This window comes from Alternaria arbusti, assembly GCF_024043155.1.
Source record: "Alternaria arbusti strain BMP 1465 chromosome Unknown scaffold_3, whole genome shotgun sequence".
Lineage (NCBI taxonomy): Eukaryota > Fungi > Ascomycota > Dothideomycetes > Pleosporales > Pleosporaceae > Alternaria > Alternaria arbusti.
Genome location: NW_026249943.1, coordinates 1,395,637 through 1,416,937, shown reverse-complemented (window position 1 = coordinate 1,416,937; position 21,301 = coordinate 1,395,637). Strand labels below are relative to the sequence as shown.

The following is a 21,301-nucleotide window of genomic DNA, read 5'->3' as shown; positions in this document are numbered from 1 at the left end:
GGGTGGATCACCAAAGCATTCTAGGACGAAGGGTAGGACATGGGACATCTGGTATGCATAGCATTCTAAGGTTGGTGTTGGCCTGTTCTCGATGATAGCTTCGAGGAAGCATCACGTGCTTGGCAACAGTCTTCGCCGCAGTTTTACCCTATGCATCCTATAGGAGAAGCATGTATCGAGAAACACCTCACAATTCAGACGCATTGCGCTGACGCACGCTGATCCGTTACTGCATCTTGCGACAACTGAACGTACCCCGCATTGCCGATGACCTGACCCCGCCGCTGTACTACTGCGTGCTTGCCGTTCCTACCTATCTACCCAAAATAGAAGCAACCCGCGAGTCAGCACCTGCCTCTTTCTCTGTTCGTTTCTCCGTCACAACCACTTCTCACTTTCTAATCCTTGCCATCGACGAGATGAGCGGCATACCTATCGTCGACTTCGGCGCGTTCCTGCACGGTAAAGCAGAGGATCAGGAGAAGATCGCCAAGGAGATCGACGATGCATTCCGTAGTATGGGCTTTGTCTACCTGAAGAACCATGGCGTGAGGAAGGAGCTGGTGGAGGAGTGCTTTGCTTGGTCAAAGAAGTTCTTCGATCTACCGCTTGAGACCAAGATGCTGGCTCCGCATCCGCCGGGTGGCAGTCATCATCGTGGATACTCGGCGCCTGGAGTGGAGAAAGTTAGTCAAGGGGTTTATGATATTAATGAGCTGAACAAGCTGAGGGAGGTTAGTTGCATTCATCTTCGCTCTCCATGGTATAAGCTAATGAGAGGCAGACGCCTGATTATAAAGAGTCCTTCGAGTCTGGCAACGTGAAAGATGAGGCTCAGCCAAATATCTGGCTTCCAGAAGATAAGCTTCCGGGCTTTCGCGCATCCATGGAGAAGTACTTTGTCGAGTGCGCCAGTCTAATCCACAGCATCCTCGGCGCTCTCTCCATTGCTCTCAACGTTCCAACGCCAGGCCTCTCTCCGACCCATTCGCAGTCGCTCTTCCAACTCCGGCTTCTTCACTACCCCTCCATCGACGCCGAACAGCTACGCAATAATGAGCGCAGCAGAATCAACGCACATTCCGACTTTGGCACGCTCACTTTGCTATTCCAGGACAACGTTGGAGGACTTGAAGTACAGGAACCTGCGAACCAAGGTACTTTCCGTGCTGCAGAGCCCGTCGAGGACACTGTGTTGGTCAACATCGGAGATCTCATGGCGAGATGGAGCAACGATCGTTGGACAAGCAGTGTGCATCGTGTTGGCCTACCTCCGGTCCTTCAAAAGGTCACTGAAGACGGTGAACGGAACGACAGGGAGATAGTAGTACCAGATCGCTACTCAGTCCCTGTGTTCGCGACACCAAATATGGATACAGTTATCGATGCGTTGCCAGGTTGTTGGGATGAAGAGAAGCCGAAGAAGTACGAGCCTGTAACCGCGTGGGGATACGTACAGATGCGGATGGCTGCGTTGTATGAGTCGTGAATAGCGTGGGATGATCGCTGCCTTTTGTGGAAGAGATGCGTCTTGGTAAACCCTCCTCCAGAGCGACCTGTCGCATGGTGACACGCCGCATGCGGGCCTTTTTACGCGACTGACGTACAGCATTAGGCAGCAGAGCCGAATTCTCTCACGTCCACAATGGTTGCAGGCTTGACTAAGCGGTACAGTACAATTACGTGCCTGTTATCAGCGGTCTGCTGTGGTTCAGATTCAAAGGTGAAAGGTAACCCCGCAACGCGCACGTGAGAACGCATCTTGCCCAATCTGTTAGCGCCATCCCCACTTCCCCAGTCAGCGAGCTCGCAGCGACCTGTAGCTTCCTGCCTCACATTGTCTACTCTTTTGCCTTAATTCGCGCGACTTTGAGGTGCCAATAAAGCTTATCACTCACACGTCTGGTGGGCCAGCCTTTCGAGGTAACACCGTCGTTCAAGATGGACATCTACATTCCTAAAGTAAGCTCACAACACTACCTGAGCTAGTAATCGCTGGGCGCGAATAGGAAAGCAGTCGCTAACCAGATGCCGTAACATTAGGTTCCCAAAGATGCCAATCACGTCCTCTTACGTTACACCCTTCAGGACGCTCTCCACAGCGTTGACGTGTTCGCATTCGACATTCGAAAGTTTTCCAGTCAACATAATGATTTCGCCATTCTCACTGTACCGAGCGTTAGCAGTGGGAATCGATTTCTGGATATACGCGGTAGTCAGGGCCGACGCCAGGCGCTGCAACCTCTTTATTTTGGGAATCAGCCGCTCGACTTTCGCCAGAGTAACAAGCGTCGGGAAGATCCGCTCCAACTCAAGTCACTCAGAGAGAAGCAAGAGATAGAAGAGGCCAAAAGATTCAAAAGTCCGGCGCCTATCGCGAAACTTCAGCGTCCGGGAGGGTCGACTTTGTCTTTCCGTACCCTGATGACAGGCGTCTGGGATTACGATCACCTTGGCAAGCTCGTCTTTGACCAGAAGCTCAAGGATAAAAGGCAAGGTTACATTACGTTCGGCAAGAATGCTTTAGTGGTAGGCATATCTTTCTACATCGAACATGTCAATGCCAACACGGCTGCTTACCCACACAGATTTACCTCCGGGCAGAGACCGCCGAAGCCTTCAACTGGCATTGCAGAATTGATATTGATTATGCTACCATAGAGCACATCATTCCGTCTCGCGGCAATGGCCAACACGGAACGATAACATTCACCCTCAAGTCTCCACCGAAGTTCTACGACATTCAGTCGACCAATGATCTACACTTGTATGCCGGTGAGCAAGCACCGAATGACATCTCTGCCGCATTGTCGAGACTCGGCATCAAGCCGCCAAAATCAGTTCTTCGGCTACAGAGACTATGCAAGTTGAGTAACTCCCACAACATGAACTCCGCTTTGTGTATGGTCTACAAGATCGCCTTCTTCGACACCCGAAGCGTTGATCTCGCTTGGACCTTTGTTAAGCCCTTCTTCGCGGGACCTAACACAAAGTGGTTGAAGACCATGGAGCCCACCGTTTTGACGGGCAGTATTGAACACGAGTATGCGGTCGTCAACAAGATGCTTAGCGACTACGGACCATCCTTTCCGCAGACCTTCACGTTCAATATACGTTACCAATTGACAGCGCTCATGCTAGAGGGTGCAATTGCCCCGTGGAAAATGAAGGAATTGATACCAGTAGTACAAAACGCTGTTGAGAAGCATGGTACAGAACTCACCGCAAACGCAGTGCGTCTCCTTGGGAAGCGGATACCGACGCCTACACCGGGGGTTAAGGCGACAGATCTTACTGTAAACGCAATCAGTCGCCGAGGAAAGCGAATACCGACACCCGCACTAGCTGTTGAAGCGAAAAGCTTCATGATCAATACTATTAAGCGCATTCTTGATGAAAGCATCGAATGTTGTGAACGTCTTGAGGAACTTTCCCGGACTTGGGACGTCAAACAGAAAAAGCAGAACCACCTCGCCTTAACGTACAAGGCCACGGTCACGCCTACCGGTATGTAGACTTCCAATACTCCAATTTGCACAACTAAAGCCACATTTCAGGTATCCTGCTACGCGGTCCTGACTGGGTCGTCTCCAATCGTATATTGAGGAAGTACAACACCCACACCCAGTTCTTCATGCGCGTGTTCTTCGCAGACGAGGACGAGCTGCCGGTATTCCATGACCCACGGGCATCGCAAGAGAGAGTTTACGAACGCTTTCGAGGCGTACTCCGAACCGGTATCACGGTCGCCGGACATACATTCCAATTTCTCGGCTTTTCACATGCGTCACTCCGTACTCATGAAACTTGGTTTATGGCTCCTTTCAAGAAAGATGGTATTTTCGTCTGTGCAAGAGATGTGTAAGTACGTACGATTTGCGTGTGGGACATGTACTGACTTCATCAAGCATTCGCGATTTGGGTGACTTTTCCCAGATTCGTTGCGCTGCAAAATGCGCGGCGAGGATAGGGCAGGCGTTCTCCGGTAGAGTTCACTCCGGCACCAAATGTATGTGAGATGTGTGCTGACATTGTACATCGACATCTAGATACAACATTCTCGGTGCCGATCCCGAAAATCGCCTATGTAAACGAAATGAAGGACGACGTCACGAGAAACAACCGCACATTCAGTGACGGCTGCGGAACCTTGTCATTGAGCCTCTTTCAAAAAGTTTGGAACGCCTTCCAGCCGGACCGTAGAGCACTCAGGCCGACGGTGCTACAGATCCGGTTCAGAGGTGCGAAGGGCGTACTATCACTAGATACGACATTGCAAGGTGAGCAACTGCACGCCCGAAAGAGTATGACCAAATACGTCGCCAAAGAAGAGTGGAGGGATTTGGAAATCTGTGGAGCTGCCTACAAGCCTCTCAGAGTGTATCTGAACCACCAGTTCATCAAGATCCTTGAAGATTTACGTATACCTATGGAAAACTTCATGGCGGTCCAGGATGAAGCTGTCACAGAACTGAAACTCATGACGGAGCATCCTCTGAATGCAGCCAGCCTTCTCGGTAAGTTCCGATTTTCTAGCACATGCTGTGCGGCCTGAAAGGATGTTTGGTTCCTCATACCCGGCGGCATCGCCATGAACTGCTTCCCGAACATAGGGTCATATGTGCTAACAAGCCTGCTAGAATACTCCCACTCGGGTGATCTTGCGAGAGTCCCGTCACTGTTTCGGCGAATGAATGAGATGGGTCTATCATTCCACGCGGACAGCTTCCTCACCGACATCGTGGAGGTGGCAGCTATGTCAAGCCTGAGGGATATCAAATATCGCGCGCGTATTCCAATCAAGAACGGCTACCTCCTTTATGGCATCATGGACGAATGGAATGTTCTGAAAGAGGGCGAGGTCTACATTCCGCTACAAGATTACGATACGAACGACAAACTGAAGAGAACCATACTCGTTGGCGAGCGAATAGCCATCACAAGAGCCCCTGCGCTACACCCAGGCGATATTCAGGTCGTCAAAGCAGTCGACGTTCCAGAAGGTTCGCCGCTCAGGGCACTGCACAACTGCGTCGTATTCTCACAGCAGGGTCCGCGGGATCTGCCTTCGAAGCTAAGTGGCGGTGATCTCGACGGAGACCTTTTCCACATCATCCACGACACTCGATTGATCCCGAGAGGCGTTTATCAACCCGCCGACTACCCTTCCACGCCGGCAAAGGATTTGGGGCGGCCGGTAACTGCCGACGATATCATTGACTTCTTTATCGAATACATGAACATGGATCGATTGGGACAAATTTCGAACAAGCACAAGATCCGCGCTGATAAGGCTCCTGCTGGCACTCTGGATCGAGAGTGCCTGCTTCTTGCCAAGCTCGCATCCGACGCCGTCGACTTTGGAAAATCCGGAATACCTGCCAGCATGGCTCAGATACCTCCAGGTGGTGATCACATCCGCCCCGATTTCATGGCTCCAGGATCGAACCTTGTCGTCAACGAATTGGGCGCAGCTGAGCTCGAAGAGCTCGAGGGCGACGACTTCGACGAGGTGAGTGTGCTGAACGCTGAGAAACCAAGAAGTTCATATTACACAAGCACAAAGATCTTAGGAGTTCTGTATCGACGTATCGACGAAAAAACGTTCTTCGATAAGATGAAGAACGCCTACCGAACATCTCACCATCGCCGGGGTGATGAGACGCTGGTGCAGAAACTCAAGCGATATGTGATGCGAGAGACCCGTGGAGTGCAATGGGAACATCATTGGGATTTCGCAGAACAACTCCGTGAAGCGTACGAAGAGAACATGTTCGAAATCATGGACACACATCATCCGTCTCGAGGCTCACGTCTTACCGAGCTTGAGGTGTTTAGTGGTAACATCCTTGGCAAGAAAGATCGTGCACCATCCCGCTACGTCCGCGAAGCCAACCTCGAGGTTCAAGAACGCTTCAACCGAGATGTCAGCGACATGATCAAGAATATAGTAATGGGTGATGGAGACTGGGACGGCGATGCAGATTCGGAGGCGCTGCCGCGCTCCATTGCGTGCTTCATGGTTGCGCTGGAAACGGATGGTTGGGAGAACTACCGCACGTTAAGGAGCTGGAAGTACGTTGCTGCCGCGGTGTGCTTGGAGCAGTTGTGGAAGTACAATAACGGGTATTTGCGCCGACTTTGAGTAGTGGCGTAGTGCTACGTCTTGTACCGGCCTTCCAGTGGAGAGGTGCTCGGTTATCACGACTTCATGAAGATACCGCGCAAAAGATGCGCTGGAAATATGGTGGTACCATTAATTTGATGAGTCCAACGTGTGATGCGATGTGATGCAATGCATGGGTGAGGAGTTGCTGAGGACACCTTCAGGGAGTACTGCGCAGGCCCCTTGCGCGCAAACTACGCCCAAAGACCTAAGCGAATCAGCGTTTTGGCTCACACAGAAGCGGTTAAAGGGGCCAATGCTTGCCTCTCGCGTTGGAAAAATCAAAGAACACGCTTGAGCTCTACGATACTTTTTATGATTTTCGAATGTTTGTGTGCCCAGGTGTCGTCGCGTCGCATTCCAGCATGCCGCGCAGTCGCGTCCGCGTTCCTGAAGTTTCCCACATCAGCCAACTAAAATTCCCAGCCACAGAACCCAGCCATGCCAGGCCCATCCACGACCCTGCGCCCCCCAACTGGCTGACTGAGATCCGGTAAGCCCGGGTGCCATCACCACATGGCACCACGAGCCTACCCCGCATCCTGCCCATTGGTGTTGGCCGCGTGATACTTGCTACCCAAGCCAAACCCCCTCAAAACCATGATTTCAGGAAATATAGATGCATAATCTGAGCTTTCTCTCATCAAACGCTCATCCATCTGCTTACGTCATGTGACGGTAACAGCAACATCTTCGATGGTCTAGTGGTCATGATTTCCGGTATGAATGAGGAATGCGAGAATGTCGTGGACCAATCAAACTGACAGTCGTCACAGCTTGTCAAATGTTCACGAAATGTTTACAAGCGCGGGAGACCGGGGTGTATGTGCTACCCAATTCTTGATGGGTGTTTTGAGCTTTGTCTAATCGTGCAAACAGTCGATTCCCCGTCGGAGAGCTTATTAGCTACGCGCCTTTTTTTGAGGAGAGGGGTGGAATGATGGGGGTTGAGAGGTGCGTGGCTTGAGTAACTTTTTGGGTAAAGATGCGGGGTCGGGTGATAGGGTGGATGATCCCGATATCGTCAGGTTATGGTGATACTACTACGCTTTTTGCATTGAAAGTACGGCTACGGCCTCGTCCGAGATAAGTAGAAATATTTCTGAATGCAGAGGATAAATTGTTGCTTCCTGACCTGAGTGAACAGTATGCCCCCTCAACTTGCCGGGAAACCTGCTCGGGCCATCTTCTTGCCCCGTTGAGCCTTCCGATTATGGTTCGCACTTGAACCCTTGTTGGCCTCCTTGCGCTGCCGTGATATTTGCGTACCTTTGTCGTCAGCAGGACCTGCGACGCTGGCACCACCTCGTCCACCACCTGGGCCACCACGTCCGCGCCCTCTACCTCTTCCTCTACCGCCGCCGCCTCTTCCACCGCGACCTCCTTGCCCATCACCACTCGCTTCGTCGCCAGACCCTGCAGGGCTGTCCCGCCATGCTGTTGATTGAAGCTCTCGCTGCTGACCCTGGAAATTGGAAAATTTCGCTTCGAGCCGCCGCAGTGCACGAGGATTGCGACCCATCATGATGGCCCAGCCTTCGATTGCTTCGTCGGTCATACCAGTCTCGCTCTTGAGGGCTGTTCGAGCTTTTCCTCTCCTTATCTCTGACTCGCGGCCAAACAATTCAGGTGTCATGGTGTAAGCGCGGAATAGGGCTTCTTCATTCTTGTCACCCAAGTCGGCATCCTCGCCAGGTCCGTGCGCGGCAGTGTCGACAGAGGCGCCAACGTCCTCTGCATCGTATGTGTCATCTCGTTCGTCGTCGTCTGAATCGAAGGCTGCCAACGCCGCCATGATTGCTGATTTGGCGGGTGCTTTACTGCGGTCGGACAAGATCTTATCGGCGGTCGAATCCTGACCTCTGCGACCAATATGGAATCGCGATGTATCAACTACAAGCCTGTCAAATTCGTCGTCGTCAAATACATTGCGCCGTTCTGGAAGGTGTTGGCTCGATCTGGGTGGTGGCATTGGCTGTGACGATGTCGCCGGTGCAGGCCTAGCATATGTTAGTAACTCTGACTTGAGCCGTGAGGGTGTGAACCAGAGAGGAGGTACTTACAGTTTCTCGCTCCGATCAGCCTCGATAAGGTGTGGCGGTAACGAATCTTCCAAAAGATGTGCGGTAACCTGCTCGATGTCGTCGTTGTACTCATCCAAGCACTTGACAATGAAGCCTGCACCCAAGTCTGGAAAGAGATCCTGGATCTGGCTAATCATACTCATCCGGTGAACGTGTATCTCGCCGGTGAATGCTCCGTGGCCATAGCTATCTTGATCTGCTGCTGCTTTGCCTTTGTCTACCTTTCGTCGAATCAGCCTCTTCGGCCGAGCTAGACTAGACTGCCGAAACGCGCTCAATGATGCTGCAGTGTTCTTTACTCTTGTTGCTTCCGGAGTAGTAGCCTTTTCTCTTATCTTTTCCAGTAGCGGTGTGTTGGTGACAAGATCGGCAACCAACGTCTTCTTACCAGGCTCCTTCTTCTGATCTTGCCCCTCACTAGACTTCAGGCTGTACAGATGATCAGAGAGCAGCGAATAATTCGGTTTTGGACCTTCTAACGCGGCTGTTAGACCAAGGTATGCAGTCGTGACTAGCTTCTTCTGCATCGATTGAGGAACTTGTGGGTATGCGGAAAGGAGAGAGTCGAGGAAGTCGGACCCTGTGAGCATGAAAATGCTGGCATCTGACGAGGCTCTGAGAAGAGGTGCGATCCGATCAAGTGTCTTTTCGGCCTCCTCCGGCCGCTTTGATTCCAAGTTCCGGATTAGGGACGTTTTTGCTGTCTGCAACGACTTCTCGATTGCCGCACCTTTTCGCTTCCATGACCCTTGCAAGAGCGTACGGAACTGCTCGCTCTTGGGATACGCATGACAAATGTCAGATAGGGTGGACCAGCTGAGCAAGTGACTGGGTATGTCTTCTTTGGAAAGGATTCTGTGTAATAAAAAGAAAGTCTTCTTCCGTAATGACGCAACTTTGGATGCTAGCTCATCATCCAGGGCCAGTTCATGAAAGAAAGACAGGAGAAATTGCGTGAGCGAGCTCTCCTCTTTGGTCGCCTCCGAGAACTTTTGGTCCTCTAATCTCAGATAGAGCTCAGATAACGAAGCCCACGAATCCAGGTACAACTGCCATTCGTCGGGCAGTATGCTCTTCCTGACTTTTGCGTCTGGGAATGGCGCGAAGTGGGGTAGCGACATCTCTGTTGGTGATGTTGTAAGACGAAATCCAGGGCCGGGCTCAGAAGTACAGTTCACTGTATAGGGAACGCGAGAAGTGTTTAAAAGGTTCAATTTCTGTTGTTTGTCTGCAGTCATGCAGTCATGATGGCTCATGGGCCCGCCTGCCGAGCGATCAAAAGGGAGCGATACCAGTTACGGCACTAGCGTCCGCAATCTTGGCGCGCATCGCCCACAGATCGAAAATGCGCATCGCGAAGAACTTGACGACTCCGAACGCCGTCGCAAATTCTAACGCCACCCCAGTCATCACATTACCGCGATCAAGGATCCAGGTCGTGACTGGAATCTAACTCAGAATCTACAAAAACACCACACTCCAATCCGACAAGATGTCTTACAACAAGGGCGAGAAGGACTTCGGCGAGGGCCCCAAGATCCACAAGGTACGTCGCCGTGTGTTCTAAGCGCACGAGGCTGTGTACTGACTGCGCTTCTAGATCCGCATCACCCTCACCTCCCGCAACGTCAAGAGCCTCGAGAAGGTCTGCCAGGAGCTCATCGACCGTGCCAAGAACAAGGAGCTCCGCGTCAAGGGCCCCGTCCGTCTGCCCACCAAGCACTTGAAGATCACCACCCGTAAGACTCCTTGCGGTGAGGGTTCCAAGACCTGGGACACCTACGAGATGCGCATCCACAAGCGTAAGTGCATACCACTCCAGACAGTCGGTCGGACAGCAGCTAACTGCGGACTTAGGCCTCATCGACCTCCACGCTCCCACCGAGGTTGTCAAGCAGATCATCATCAACATCGAGGCTGGTGTCGAGGTTGAGGTTACCATCGCCGCATAAGGGCTTGGTCCGCACAAGGATTATAAAGGAGTGTCAACGGTCTGAACAGACGTGTGGCTATGAAACAGCTCTCGAGGCTGGACATACACGAAATGAAATGATTCAGACATGACCGCGTACTGCATTGGGATGTGGCTTTGACCGTGAGAGGCTTCTATGGGCTATCAACGACAGCCGTCACAGTATGCAGTCCACAGAACAAAGAAGGCATGAGCCAGAGAGCTAGAAGATGCTTCTATGGTCGACCAATATGTGCCCACTGACAAAGGCCCACCGAAAAGAGTTGCACTCTTCTCGAATGGGAGTCTCATCATCTGCATGTTCAACAAATCATTTACGTATAAAACGTGTACCCGCCACTCTTTAGCTCAACCACGATATCCCAACCTTCATCTGTGCCTTTCACAAGCCAGCACTCTCAGGAGGGCCGAGTAGAATTAGACCATCAAGAAGAATAACGCCGAGTGGTAAGTCGTCCCATCCCATCCTATCGCCCGCTTCAAAGTCTGCCACTATGGATAACAATAGATTAGAGCTCTGCTTGGGTCATTCGCGCTCAAATTGCACATATTAGACTCACATCTGCTAAACCAAAACGCGATTTGGTGTCGTGGATGTCTTAAACAACCTACTAAACCATGCTCTCTTGCCAGGTCATCTAAAGCGTCCTTCAACTTCGGACTTCTCATGTTTACATGTACTCCGTCGCCTTGAAAAGTGTCGTCTGGCTTATACATCGCTAGCAAGGTGACCTGACGATCTTCCGAGGATGCGAGATAGGTGGGCCTGGCTTCTACAAAAGCTGGATCGCAACCTTCGTAAAACCATATGTCCCAGTCGCGCATAAGACTTTGACACGATTCTTTTAGGTTATGGTCGGTCACGGACATTTTGAACTTGGGTAGACACGTAAGAAGTGGGAAACGACAAGTGCGGGATATATAGTTGACTATAAGTCCATGATAGCACGGCGTGAGATGGACCCATGACTAGGTAGGCAAACATTCTACTTAGTTCGTGTAGTCTGTGCAATTCTCTTCCATTCCAGGGAAGCGCCAGCCGTAATGAAGCCTTTTCCAGGTGCATTCGTGTCGCACTTGCAGGTGTCACCAGTCCATATGCACCTGCCATCTTCCGGACAGTAGCTTCTCACACCGCCAAACGCTCCGATGCTAGTATTCAGCGATCATGAATCAGTCATCGTGAATAAGTAAACGAGGTGATGAGTTGTTGAAAAGGCGTCCATGTGCCCCGGGTCTCGCATCATTTTCAGGAAGTACTCAAGACTTCTTTCCTGTATATCTTTGAATGCATTTTAAGTGTACTATCTACAAATGAGTGTGTCTCCAACCGCTGTCTCAAAGTCTCAAGAGCATTCCCGACCAACAACCTTGTCAGTCACATGCTCGTCTCGCAACAAGAGCCTAACCTGCTTGTTCCAGGGACGTAGGCTCATACTTCTTATCAGCCTTATCCCAAGCCCAAATAACCGATAGAGGAATCATCGTATCCTCGTTGGTGACATCAGCTTTGCCACTTGTGACTATTGTCGCAAAGTCAGAAATGCGAGTTTAGAATTGCAGGAAGTACTGAGGGATACCTACGTATTGCGAACCACATGACAACTCTTGCACCGTTGTCGTGCACACAGTCCTCGACTCCCTGAAAGACACCTTTGTTGCTAGCCAATTCCCTCAGCTTATTGAGGTTGTTGTGCGCGCGCAGATCATAGGATATCCCGGTGCGGCCCTCTTGGTCTGGGTCGTCGGGGTGGGGATAGTGAGCCGCTATGAGACACACGTTGCGTTTGTCTGAGTGTGGAGTGGCAAGCTGCAGTATGAAATTCGGTTGCTTAGGGACCCATGCTTCCGAGGCGTCTTCCGGGAAGTTGCCGTTGAAGTTGTCATCTGCCATTATTTCGACGCATTGCGCCTTGTGAGATTCGGCTTTGAAGGTTAAGCTTGATGCCATGACTTCGATGTAGTAGGTTTTACTAAGGGATTGGGAAGAGATTGACTTGTCGCTTTTGTCTTTCCGAGGGTGGTAAAGGAAGAAGCTGAAAAGAGCAGCAGATCGGCTTCTTTTATGCTCTTTCCCGATGACTCTTATGCCAGTGATGATGCGTCGAAGGACTATGACATTACGGTGGGTGGCACATAAGTCCTCATTATCCACGGACCTGTCGTCATCCCGCTGCGCACGTCTGTCCTCATCTTCTTACGGCAACTTCACCTTGTAGACCACAGCGCACTCTCGATGTTCAGGAAAAATTTCAAATGGTAGCCTGTCAAACTTCAACGCCTTGAGTGTTGGCTTATCACGGCGGCATGAGAGACCCTAAGGCCCACATCACCTTGCGTACCTGCATATCACAAGTGTCATAGTAGAGCCAGGAAGATGTCGCATCGTTATACAACAGTAAGTCTCGACGATAAAAACAGGTTTGCAGACTTCAGCATCATCACCATATACAGACATCAAGACGTTGAGGTGTCCAGGTGACTACCAAGACCTCACAGACATCACATATCATAAGTACTTAATAATTATAGAACCAGTTTTACTATCGTGTGCTACTTAGCTAGCTATGAACTTTGATGACAGTTTGTCATATCTCCGTGAATCCTTCCCATATTATAGTACATGCATCATGAAAAGAGTGAAAAGTGAAGAGAAACCATGGAGAACTACCAAAACCTCTTAACCGGTGCCATTGCCGTTGCCGTTGGTGTTGCCATTGCCGTTGGTGTTGACAGGCGTGTTGGTGGGGGCAGGGGGTGAGGTAGGGGGGTTTGCAGGAGGGACCGAGGGGAACACGCGACGCTCGATATAGCGGATAGTGTTGTTCGGTCCGAGGGCGAAGAGGGGTTGAGGAGGGGTGTCAGACATGATGGCTAGACAGTCGAGAGACTTGTGCTAGTTTAGTGTTTTCGGTTTGAAAGTTGACGGATCAGGTGCGAGCCCTTGTGCCACCAGGTCTTGAGGCAGTCGATGATGCGGTGTTTGCGGTAGTCAACTGCTCTCATGCCCTCCGCGTCACGGAAGGTATGGCGGTTGGCGGTGGTGGATGACGTGAAAGCTTGAGCTTCACCGGCACGATCTTGGAGGAATGAGGTTGTTGACTGCTTGGTCGACTCGGGCGAGGCGAGGTCTTGTGCGTTGGTCTTGCTTCGACCAGCTCGAGTGTTTGATTGGCTGTCAAGCGTAGCTTTGCGAGTTGACGAAAAGCGCTTACGGAGCGAGAGCCTAGTCTTGCGTGTGGTGTCGTAGTGCTCGTCGTCAGAAGTGTCAGAGGCTGACAGGTGGTCGCGGAAGATAGCTGTAGGAGGTGACAGGGCAGAGGTGGGGTAGCGTTCACCGACTGCGTGTGGCTGGTCGCTGTTGCGGCCAAAGGTGCTGAAGCGGTGATGACGCGCGTGTGCGGTGCTATCGGCCGGTGATCCGAACGGGGAAGCTGTGGCTGTCTGCGCTGTCGAGAAGGAGCTTGTGGTAGACGCGTCAGAGAGTCTGTTGCGGAGGTGGGAAGGGCCTGGGTGAGGAGAGTGTCTCGCAGCAGCTGGACGAGGAAGGGAGATGTCAATAGCGGGGTTTTTTGACGTCGCCCAGGGATAATTCTTGTCTGAATTCCAGGGACGCGTCTCGGTTACTGTGGGCGTAGAAACAAACGACCTCAGAGACCTTCTTACGGAAAGAGCGGACTCCCCTGAGATGCGAAGCTCTTGAGGGCCGACGGTGTGAGAGCGCGGACGGAGAACAGCTGGTGATGGGACTCGCAGCTCTGGGAGCGGAGTCGTCTTGTCGTATGTTGGTGTGCTCGGTGCGTCGTCGTCCTTGGAGGGCCTGCCTGTATTTGAGTCTGCCTCGCTAGCGCCGTTTACACCGACTCCATCGTCAGGACGGCCTGGACTGCCTGGACTGCCACATCCCCTCTCTTTGCTTGTGATCTCGTCATACAGATCGTCTTCGATAACAACCATGTGCGAGACGCCACGCATGGGGCGAAGTCGAGCAGACGAGCGCTTCTGCGTCGGATGGATCTCGTGGATCTCCTCCAATGCGTGCTTCTCCATCTCCTCCTCAATCGGAAACTCGGCTGGCTCACCGCACTTGTAGTATTCCCTCAACGACGGGAAGATCTCTGAGAGGCGCTGGGTAAGCCCCCCGACAGAAGGTATGGTCAGCCGCTCAATCTCTGCCATGAGCTCCGGTGAACGAGCACGGTGCATCGCGAACAAGTTGATCATGGCGGTAGGCTGCATTGACAACCCCGAGCGCTCCGCTTCATTCAATTCGGCGAGAGAAAGGCGCAGGTCCGTGACATCACCCGCTGATGCAGGCCGCGGACTACCTCTGCTCACCCTCTGCGACGCATTGGGCACCTCTTCCATTGACCTTGAGTAGCGAAGGCCAAGGTCCTCGGTCAAACCATCGAACAGATTCATCCGACTAAACCGCATCGAAGGCAAACCGTGTGCCTGTCCGAGCGCGCTGCCCACGTTGCTACCAACAGCACTCCGACGATGCGACGCTATAGACGACCTTCCCGAGAAGTTGATCGGTTCCTCTCCCGAAGCCCTGACCCCCGACGGCGCGCCGAACGGAAAGCGGTAACTCGAGCTCTTCAGGTTGCTGGCACTCGTGTTGAGGCTCGAGTCTTCATGCGACTCCTCCTTCAGGTCAGGCAGATAACGCGTAGGGCCAGGATACCTATATCCGGATAATCTGAGGTCGGTCGTAGTATTCTCTTGGATGTTGGACAAAGGACCCGATCCCAAAGAATTCAATAGATTTCCAACACCGCTCAGAGGGCGTAGCGACACCTGCTGGAGGCCACCACCGTGGGAGGAAGGCCTATATCCATTCCAATCGAGGTGTGTCGTAGTCTGGCTGTCACGATGGCCAGGCTCTTGGGCTACCGGAAGTCCATCCGCGGAGTCTACACATGAGCCTGAGGAGGTGTCATGGATCGAGTACACAGAGGAGGGCTCCAAAATCGCAGGAACCGGGCTGTCGATTGGTTGCGCAACAGGAGCCGGGCTACTACCGGGCATCTTGGATGGGTTGCAAGCTTTCGGAGTGTCGAAGCTGATAGCTCGCGTCTTCGCAACAGGTACACCTTTTGGCCTGGTCGACGGTGCTTGCGGCGTCTTCTTTACCTCCATGGCGGGCGGCGGTGAGCTGGTCATCTCATTGAGACTGATAACGCCGTCCGTGTCTTGACTCGAACTGGAAGCAGATGGGACCGTCTCATCTGACTTCGGTAGCTCCTCTTGGTCAGTATACTTCCGAGACCTGGCAAAGCGCAACGGTAGTGGACGCATCAAAAACGAGACTGCGGCGTGCACACGTTGGGCCTCCTTGGAAGTGCTTGACTCTCGGGGCGGTACCGCTGGCCCCTGGTGCGTAGTGCCCAGCGTGGATGACGAGCCAGATACCGATATCGAGCCTTGCTTCATGCTCTGCTTGGAGCTAGTCCGCAATTTGCTCGCTACGATAGAAAAGCTGGATTCTCGACGCGGTATAGGAGGCTGTTTGCGAAGCATAGCAGAAGGGGGCTTGGACAAGGGTGCCTCCACAATCGTCCTGCCCTGATTCAAGATCACCGTTCCTAGGTTGGACGTTTGGAGTCGAGGCGGAGGTGCGAAACTAGCACGGAAAGGGTGCACACCAGTCGCAAAAGAGTGAGTGTCTGCTTCCTTCGTTACCGCATCTCGCTGCGGCGCAAAGTCAATGGCGCATATGGAAGACGCTTTGATGTCTTCTTTCCCTGGCTCGGATGGTATCGATTCTGAAGAGACATCCGGCAGATCGGTACAAGACTTGAAGGACAGCTCATCGGACGACCCTTGTGCATGGCTACTTCTGGATCGAAGGGCAAGAGGCAGCGGCTTCATGTCATGTTCTGTTGAAGCATCCGTGTGCTCCTCATAATTGCTCTCGTTGGCCGTCTCGATTCGCACCAAAGCGTCGGTCTCGTTCTTATAATCAGATCCCTGATACCCTGCAAGAACATCCGACATACCATCCCCGGTACTATTGCCAGGACTGAGAGACATGTTCGTGGTAGCATGAATCCTAACACCGGGCTCGTTCTGGAAGCCACCGCTATTGGCCGTTGGTATGGAATGCTGGACCGCGAATTCAAGAGTGGACGAGTCGAGGATGCTGGATCCAGTCTGCGATAAGATACTGTGTCGGTTTTCTCCGCGGTCCGCCGAATGCAATACGGCCCCACGAGGTATATCAGATACAAAGTACTCCTTAACAGGTATATCACAAGAATGGGTGACCTCATTGGTCTTCGACAGCGGCAGAGGCCCCGGAGTCAGCGACCTTGGTGTCAGCGACCGTGTTGTCAGCGACTTTGTCAACGACTGCGGTGTCGGAGACGTCGTCAGTGATTGCGGTGTCGGGGACTTTGGCCTTGATAGTGGTATCGGAGACTTTGGCCTTGATTGTAGTGTTGGAGACTTTGGCCTTGAGAGTTGTGTCGGAGACCTTGGAACGGGGGGCTTTCTTGACGGAGATGGAGACTTGCTCGGGAGCGAGGGAGATGGCCCCGAAGAGGTTACTAACTCCATCGAAGACTGGATATCGCCCGTCGTTGAAGCCTCCAGACCTCTTAGGATCAAATTCCTTGTGATGCGGTGAGCTACGGGGGACGCTGGGAGTTCCGCAATGTCGCTTTCGCGAATGCTTCTGGGCTTTGCGCTCGGCCTCGCGTTCGCGCTCGAGATCGAGCTTGAGGTCTTCTCGCAATTTCTCACGGTATTGGATGCGATGTTGTCTAGGTGGGGAGACACGACCTCCATCGACATTGGTCGTGCCTCTTGTCCTAAAAAAGGATCACTCTTCAATGCCGCCCCAGCCGGACGAAACTGTTCGACAATGATTATCTTTCGGTCTATGAAGCCGTCGGGATCAGCATCCGTCCCTGGGTCCGCAGACGCCACAGGTCCGAGCTGGTCACTCGTGTTGTAGTATGGTACTGGAGGATACTCTTCCTGAATAACAAGGCGGTTCGGGTTGGCGGCTTTGAAGACCTTGTTTCTATCGAGGTTTCGGTGCACTTCCATGGAGCTACCATCTTTCGGAGTTGATGGCATAGCCATGTCAGACGACGGCGGGTCTGATTCAGTACGCAAGTTTGTGTTAAAACTGGACATGGAAGCAGGCGCAGACCTCTTGAGACGAGCTTGTTCAGCAGCGATCCGTTGGCGGTGGTCGGCTGGTAAAGGTGGCTGGTATTCATCCGGACGCCTGTGCTCTCTTCGATCTTCTGAACGAGGCTCGCGGGCGGAGTTGCCTGTCATCCTGCGAGACATGAGTTGTCTGGTAGCCGCGTGGTAGAGAGGAAAGTCGTCGTCTTCCACGGGAGGATCTTCAAGGCTCATCGTAGACCGAGAGGATGGATTCTTGGTCCTCATCTGCCCGGGGCCCTGTCCGTTGTGGAAGCCTCGTTGGTCTTGTCCTTGTCCAGCATGCTGCTGCCGATACGTATGATTTGTGTATCCTGGGTTGCCGTAGCCTTGTACCTGGCCAGCATAGGGCAGTCGCTGACCGTCGTAGGTCCGCGGCCCTTGGAAGTGTACTCCGCTGTCGTCGCTCAGGGCGGACTGGACCGATCGCGAGTATGGAACAGGCTGCCTGAAACCACCCCCGGCGGGGTGTGCATAGTATGGGCTTGGGTTCGAAGATCGGGACGCTGGCCGAGGGCGCAAGCTGGGAATAGACCTGTTGCTGGAGAGGCCGTACGCTGGGGGCTGTATGGTATTCGTCATCGAGTGCGAGCGATGCGCGTCCCTGTCGCGGTTGTCTCTTCGGTTGTTGAAAGGCGATGATCCGGTGGCGTTCATCATCGTTGGAGACAGCGTGTCGGCAGTATACACGGGCCCATGGTGTTGCATTGGCTGACGCGGTGCAGAAGAGGAGGAGGGGTAAGAACGGAAGTGCTGCTTGCTACCCCGACTGGAAGTGTTGGACGTGGAAGAAACTTGCGACATCCTGCTGGTCGCGCGCGAACGCAGCGGACGTGGTGCGTTGCTCATGGCAGACAAGTCGTCGAACTTAGGACGGCCGATGCTAACGTCGCCTATCTCGGTCTCGGTGCGGAGCATGGACGTGACGCCGCGGTTAAGAGGTTGAAGGTCTGCACTGGGTGCCCGCGATACGGGTTTACCTGATGCTCGGCTCATGGCAGAGACGTTGGAGGCTCGCGAGTTGCGGCCGCCGCCGTTGGGATCCTGATCAGAGAGCGGCATACTGCTGTCAGCTGCGAAAGTCGCTGGGAGGAGAGCAAGCAAAGGTTGTATGCAGGGCGTGAGCGAAGCTGCTGCGGTGGTGGCTCTCCTGATTACGGCGCTGCCAAAAGATGTGGGAGTTATTGGTATAACCAAAAAGAAGAAGCGATACTGCACAAGGCGGCGAGTATCCAAAGAGACGAAAGCGGGTGACCTTTACACAACCCTCGCCAACATCTCCGCCAAATGGAGAGTGCTGTTGAGTGTGGTGGTGTCGTGGGTGGGGGCAAGGTAGAGGAGACGGAGGGAGCTCGGCGGAGACGTTGTTTTGATAGCGAGACTCGCGCCTCCTTCACGTCCATTACGGCAGAGGCTACCCCTACCCCGCCAGCATCTCGCACAGGAAGGCAGAAACATCAGACACAGAAGGAATACAGAGACGATACAGAAAGGGTCAGTAGCAGAGATGCATATGAGAATGGCCCCTACCTACTTGTGCGTACAGCTTTCCCATACCTACCCCTACGGCGGGCCTACCACCCGTGGCGCCAAACCGGCAGCCAGCAGCCAGCAGCTCTTCGCTTCTCCTTCTCGCACCCCAGCTGCCCACCATGCGCAGGATAGCGCAGCATCCAACAGCAACCCATTCCGAAACTGCTCCCAGCAAGCACACCAGACCACCGCATCACCGACGTCCTCCGCACGACGGCGCCTTCTGCCGCGATGACGTCCGCACACGAAGTTAAAGACATTACACGTTGCTCGTTACCGCGTTACATCTACCAGGGCGAAAATATATACATGCGAAAGCCCCAGGAAGCCATCGAGAACGCTGGGCAGAACCACGGCAAAGACTATGAGATTTGGATTGCGTAATACACAGAAACGCAAAGTCAAAGGGGTATATAGCCTTGCAACGCCAGACAAGAGGACCAAGGACGGGACAAGGGATAACAAAGATCAAACTAGAGGGTATCACTCGGCGATAGGACCTATATCGCCAGATTTCTTCTTGGTGAATAGCCGTTTGAGAGATGAGAAGCTACTTCGTTTGGAAAGTCGCTTGTTCGAAGCATCTGAGAACGTGGACAAAGAGGTTGGTGGTCGGCTTGGCATGTCCGCAGCCTTAGGGGTTTGCTCAGGACGATTGAACGTAGGAGAGCTGGCACCTAGTCGACTCGACATGGAACCTTTCGGCGTACTCAAGTTTCGACTAGGGAAAAGACCAAATTGGGCGGTTTGTCGCGAGGACATGGAGGACACGGAGCGTGGCGATGCGTAGCCCGGTGACACGGCTGAGGCGCCCGACACAGAACAATATGCCGAATCTTTGCCGGTCAAAGGCGGACTGTATTCTCCGTTTTGTGGTTTCGCCGACATGCGTCTCGTTGCTGATGCGCTTTCCTCTGCAGATAGGTTAGATGGCGAAGACACTTTATGCTGGTGCCCCGGAACATGTGTTGCACGACTAGACTCTGCATGCGGTGTCGCTCCGTCACGTTGCTCGTCGTTGCGCCAGGCCTCACGGTAGTACCCGGACTGATTTGCCTGACGTCGTACATCGACGTCTGTGTTGGAAACGGCAGACGCAGAAGACGAGTCTTCGCTCCGTTTGGGCGTCTCTGTGGTGGAATCGGATGCGTTTGTGATCTCGGGCTGCTGCTGCTGTTGTTGATGCTGTTGCTGCTGCGGCCTCGCTCGTAAAGTCGAATGTCGCTGGGGTGTGCCAAAGCTGGCAGGCGTCTCCCTACCGGATGATGATGCGCTCATGAATGGCGGACGTTCGGGTGGGGGGGTTGGAAGAGGTTTGTTGTTGGCAAAGTTTCGAAATGGGCGTGCCTCGCGCGAATTGGACGAATTTCGTGAAGATGTGCGTGTCGCAATCTAGGGCTATTAGCGAAGCTCCAGCTGAGAACATAGCCCACGAAGCGGGTTCGACGCGGATTCTGGCAGCGAACATACCAAACTTCGGCGACTTGCAGCGCCACACCGCTTCTCGATCTCATTGCAATAGCTGCTGACCTGTACGAGCACAACGCCCAGCCTTTCAGCCTTTGCTACGAGGCTTTGCAAGAATTGCGACCAGCCTCCGGTGTTACCACACATGGCTGAATATATGCGCCCAATATCCTCATTGCGGTATGTCCATTCGTCTCCCACATCGCCTAGGTATAGATCGAGCTCCTGGTTGGCTTCGCGAAATACGTTGATGTCGATCAGGTAGTCGTTGAGCAGTTGCGACATGCGCCCAATGGTGCGTTCGATCACGATGTTGCCGTCGAGCAGTTGGGCGCGGTATGAGCGGTCTTCGAGGAGACGATCGAATTCGTTTACGTGTTCCATGGGCACCTTTAGACATTTATGCCGGAACAGCATGTCCTTCATGCTGCTTTCGAGGTCTTCATTCGCCCGCTGCAGGAAACTGTCGAGCTCATTGACATGCTTGAGCAATATGTCGGCGACATCGGCGACGGACTTTTCCAGATGCTGATGCAGCAGGTGGACACCAAAGATGATCTGCGCGACCGTCTTTGTTAGAGGATGAAATTTGCCCTTTGCGTTGCTCCTCCAGTGGCAGTTGTATGTGAAGTTCCACGAGGGCTCAGAGGCATTCTCCTCTCTGCACAGCATTTGCTGTCGCGTCTTAACGCTCTTCTTGGGAATGGCGAAGGGAACGTGCCCCGTTTCGCCAGTGGCGTCGAGCATCGACTCCTCAAAGGGCGCCTGCATAGAGGAGAGAGGGTGTATGGGGAAGGTGGCCGTCATGATGCGTTTGTCTCGCTCGTCTTGCCATTCGTAGGAGTCGCGGTTGTCGAAGCTGCGACGGCCCCTCTGCGATAAGCGTCGAAAAGGAACCAT

General features: G+C 53.1%; 8 protein-coding genes across 8 annotated transcripts; 3 read left to right on the top strand and 5 right to left on the bottom strand.

Moving 5' to 3' along the window:
* Positions 1–419: 419 nt before the first annotated feature.
* Positions 420–1,489, top strand: J4E86_003123 (uncharacterized protein; the record flags this gene model as incomplete). Its single annotated transcript, XM_051443679.1, has 2 exons — positions 420–734; positions 785–1,489. 2 exons carry the CDS (start codon positions 420–422, stop codon positions 1,487–1,489), a joined length of 1,020 nt encoding a protein of 339 aa, XP_051305174.1.
* Positions 1,490–1,941: 452 nt separating this feature from the next.
* J4E86_003122 (uncharacterized protein) lies at positions 1,942–6,145 on the top strand (the record flags this gene model as incomplete). The annotated part of the gene is made up of 6 exons (XM_051443678.1): positions 1,942–1,962; positions 2,089–2,529; positions 2,589–3,507; positions 3,558–3,836; positions 4,050–4,517; positions 4,641–6,145. The coding sequence occupies 6 exons, from the start codon at positions 1,942–1,944 to the stop codon at positions 6,143–6,145; spliced, it is 3,633 nt and encodes a 1,210-aa protein (XP_051305173.1).
* Positions 6,146–7,322: 1,177 nt separating this feature from the next.
* Positions 7,323–9,371, bottom strand: J4E86_003121 (uncharacterized protein; the record flags this gene model as incomplete). Its single annotated transcript, XM_051443677.1, has 2 exons — positions 7,323–8,166; positions 8,230–9,371. 2 exons carry the CDS (start codon positions 9,369–9,371, stop codon positions 7,323–7,325), a joined length of 1,986 nt encoding a protein of 661 aa, XP_051305172.1.
* A 371-nt stretch (positions 9,372–9,742) lies between these two features.
* RPS20 (40S ribosomal protein S20) lies at positions 9,743–10,202 on the top strand (the record flags this gene model as incomplete). Its single annotated transcript, XM_051443676.1, has 3 exons — positions 9,743–9,796; positions 9,851–10,052; positions 10,108–10,202. The coding sequence occupies 3 exons, from the start codon at positions 9,743–9,745 to the stop codon at positions 10,200–10,202; spliced, it is 351 nt and encodes a 116-aa protein (XP_051305171.1).
* Positions 10,203–11,626: 1,424 nt separating this feature from the next.
* J4E86_003119 (uncharacterized protein) lies at positions 11,627–12,173 on the bottom strand (the record flags this gene model as incomplete). The annotated part of the gene is made up of 2 exons (XM_051443675.1): positions 11,627–11,745; positions 11,807–12,173. The coding sequence occupies 2 exons, from the start codon at positions 12,171–12,173 to the stop codon at positions 11,627–11,629; spliced, it is 486 nt and encodes a 161-aa protein (XP_051305170.1).
* Positions 12,174–12,902: 729 nt separating this feature from the next.
* Positions 12,903–16,258, bottom strand: J4E86_003118 (uncharacterized protein; the record flags this gene model as incomplete). Its single annotated transcript, XM_051443674.1, has 3 exons — positions 12,903–13,096; positions 13,150–13,666; positions 13,889–16,258. 3 exons carry the CDS (start codon positions 16,256–16,258, stop codon positions 12,903–12,905), a joined length of 3,081 nt encoding a protein of 1,026 aa, XP_051305169.1.
* Positions 16,259–16,493: 235 nt separating this feature from the next.
* J4E86_003117 (uncharacterized protein) lies at positions 16,494–18,463 on the bottom strand (the record flags this gene model as incomplete). The annotated part of the gene is made up of 2 exons (XM_051443673.1): positions 16,494–17,008; positions 17,053–18,463. 2 exons carry the CDS (start codon positions 18,461–18,463, stop codon positions 16,494–16,496), a joined length of 1,926 nt encoding a protein of 641 aa, XP_051305168.1.
* Positions 18,464–19,417: 954 nt separating this feature from the next.
* J4E86_003116 (uncharacterized protein) lies at positions 19,418–21,301 on the bottom strand (the record flags this gene model as incomplete). The annotated part of the gene is made up of 2 exons (XM_051443672.1): positions 19,418–20,326; positions 20,405–21,301. 2 exons carry the CDS (start codon positions 21,299–21,301, stop codon positions 19,418–19,420), a joined length of 1,806 nt encoding a protein of 601 aa, XP_051305167.1.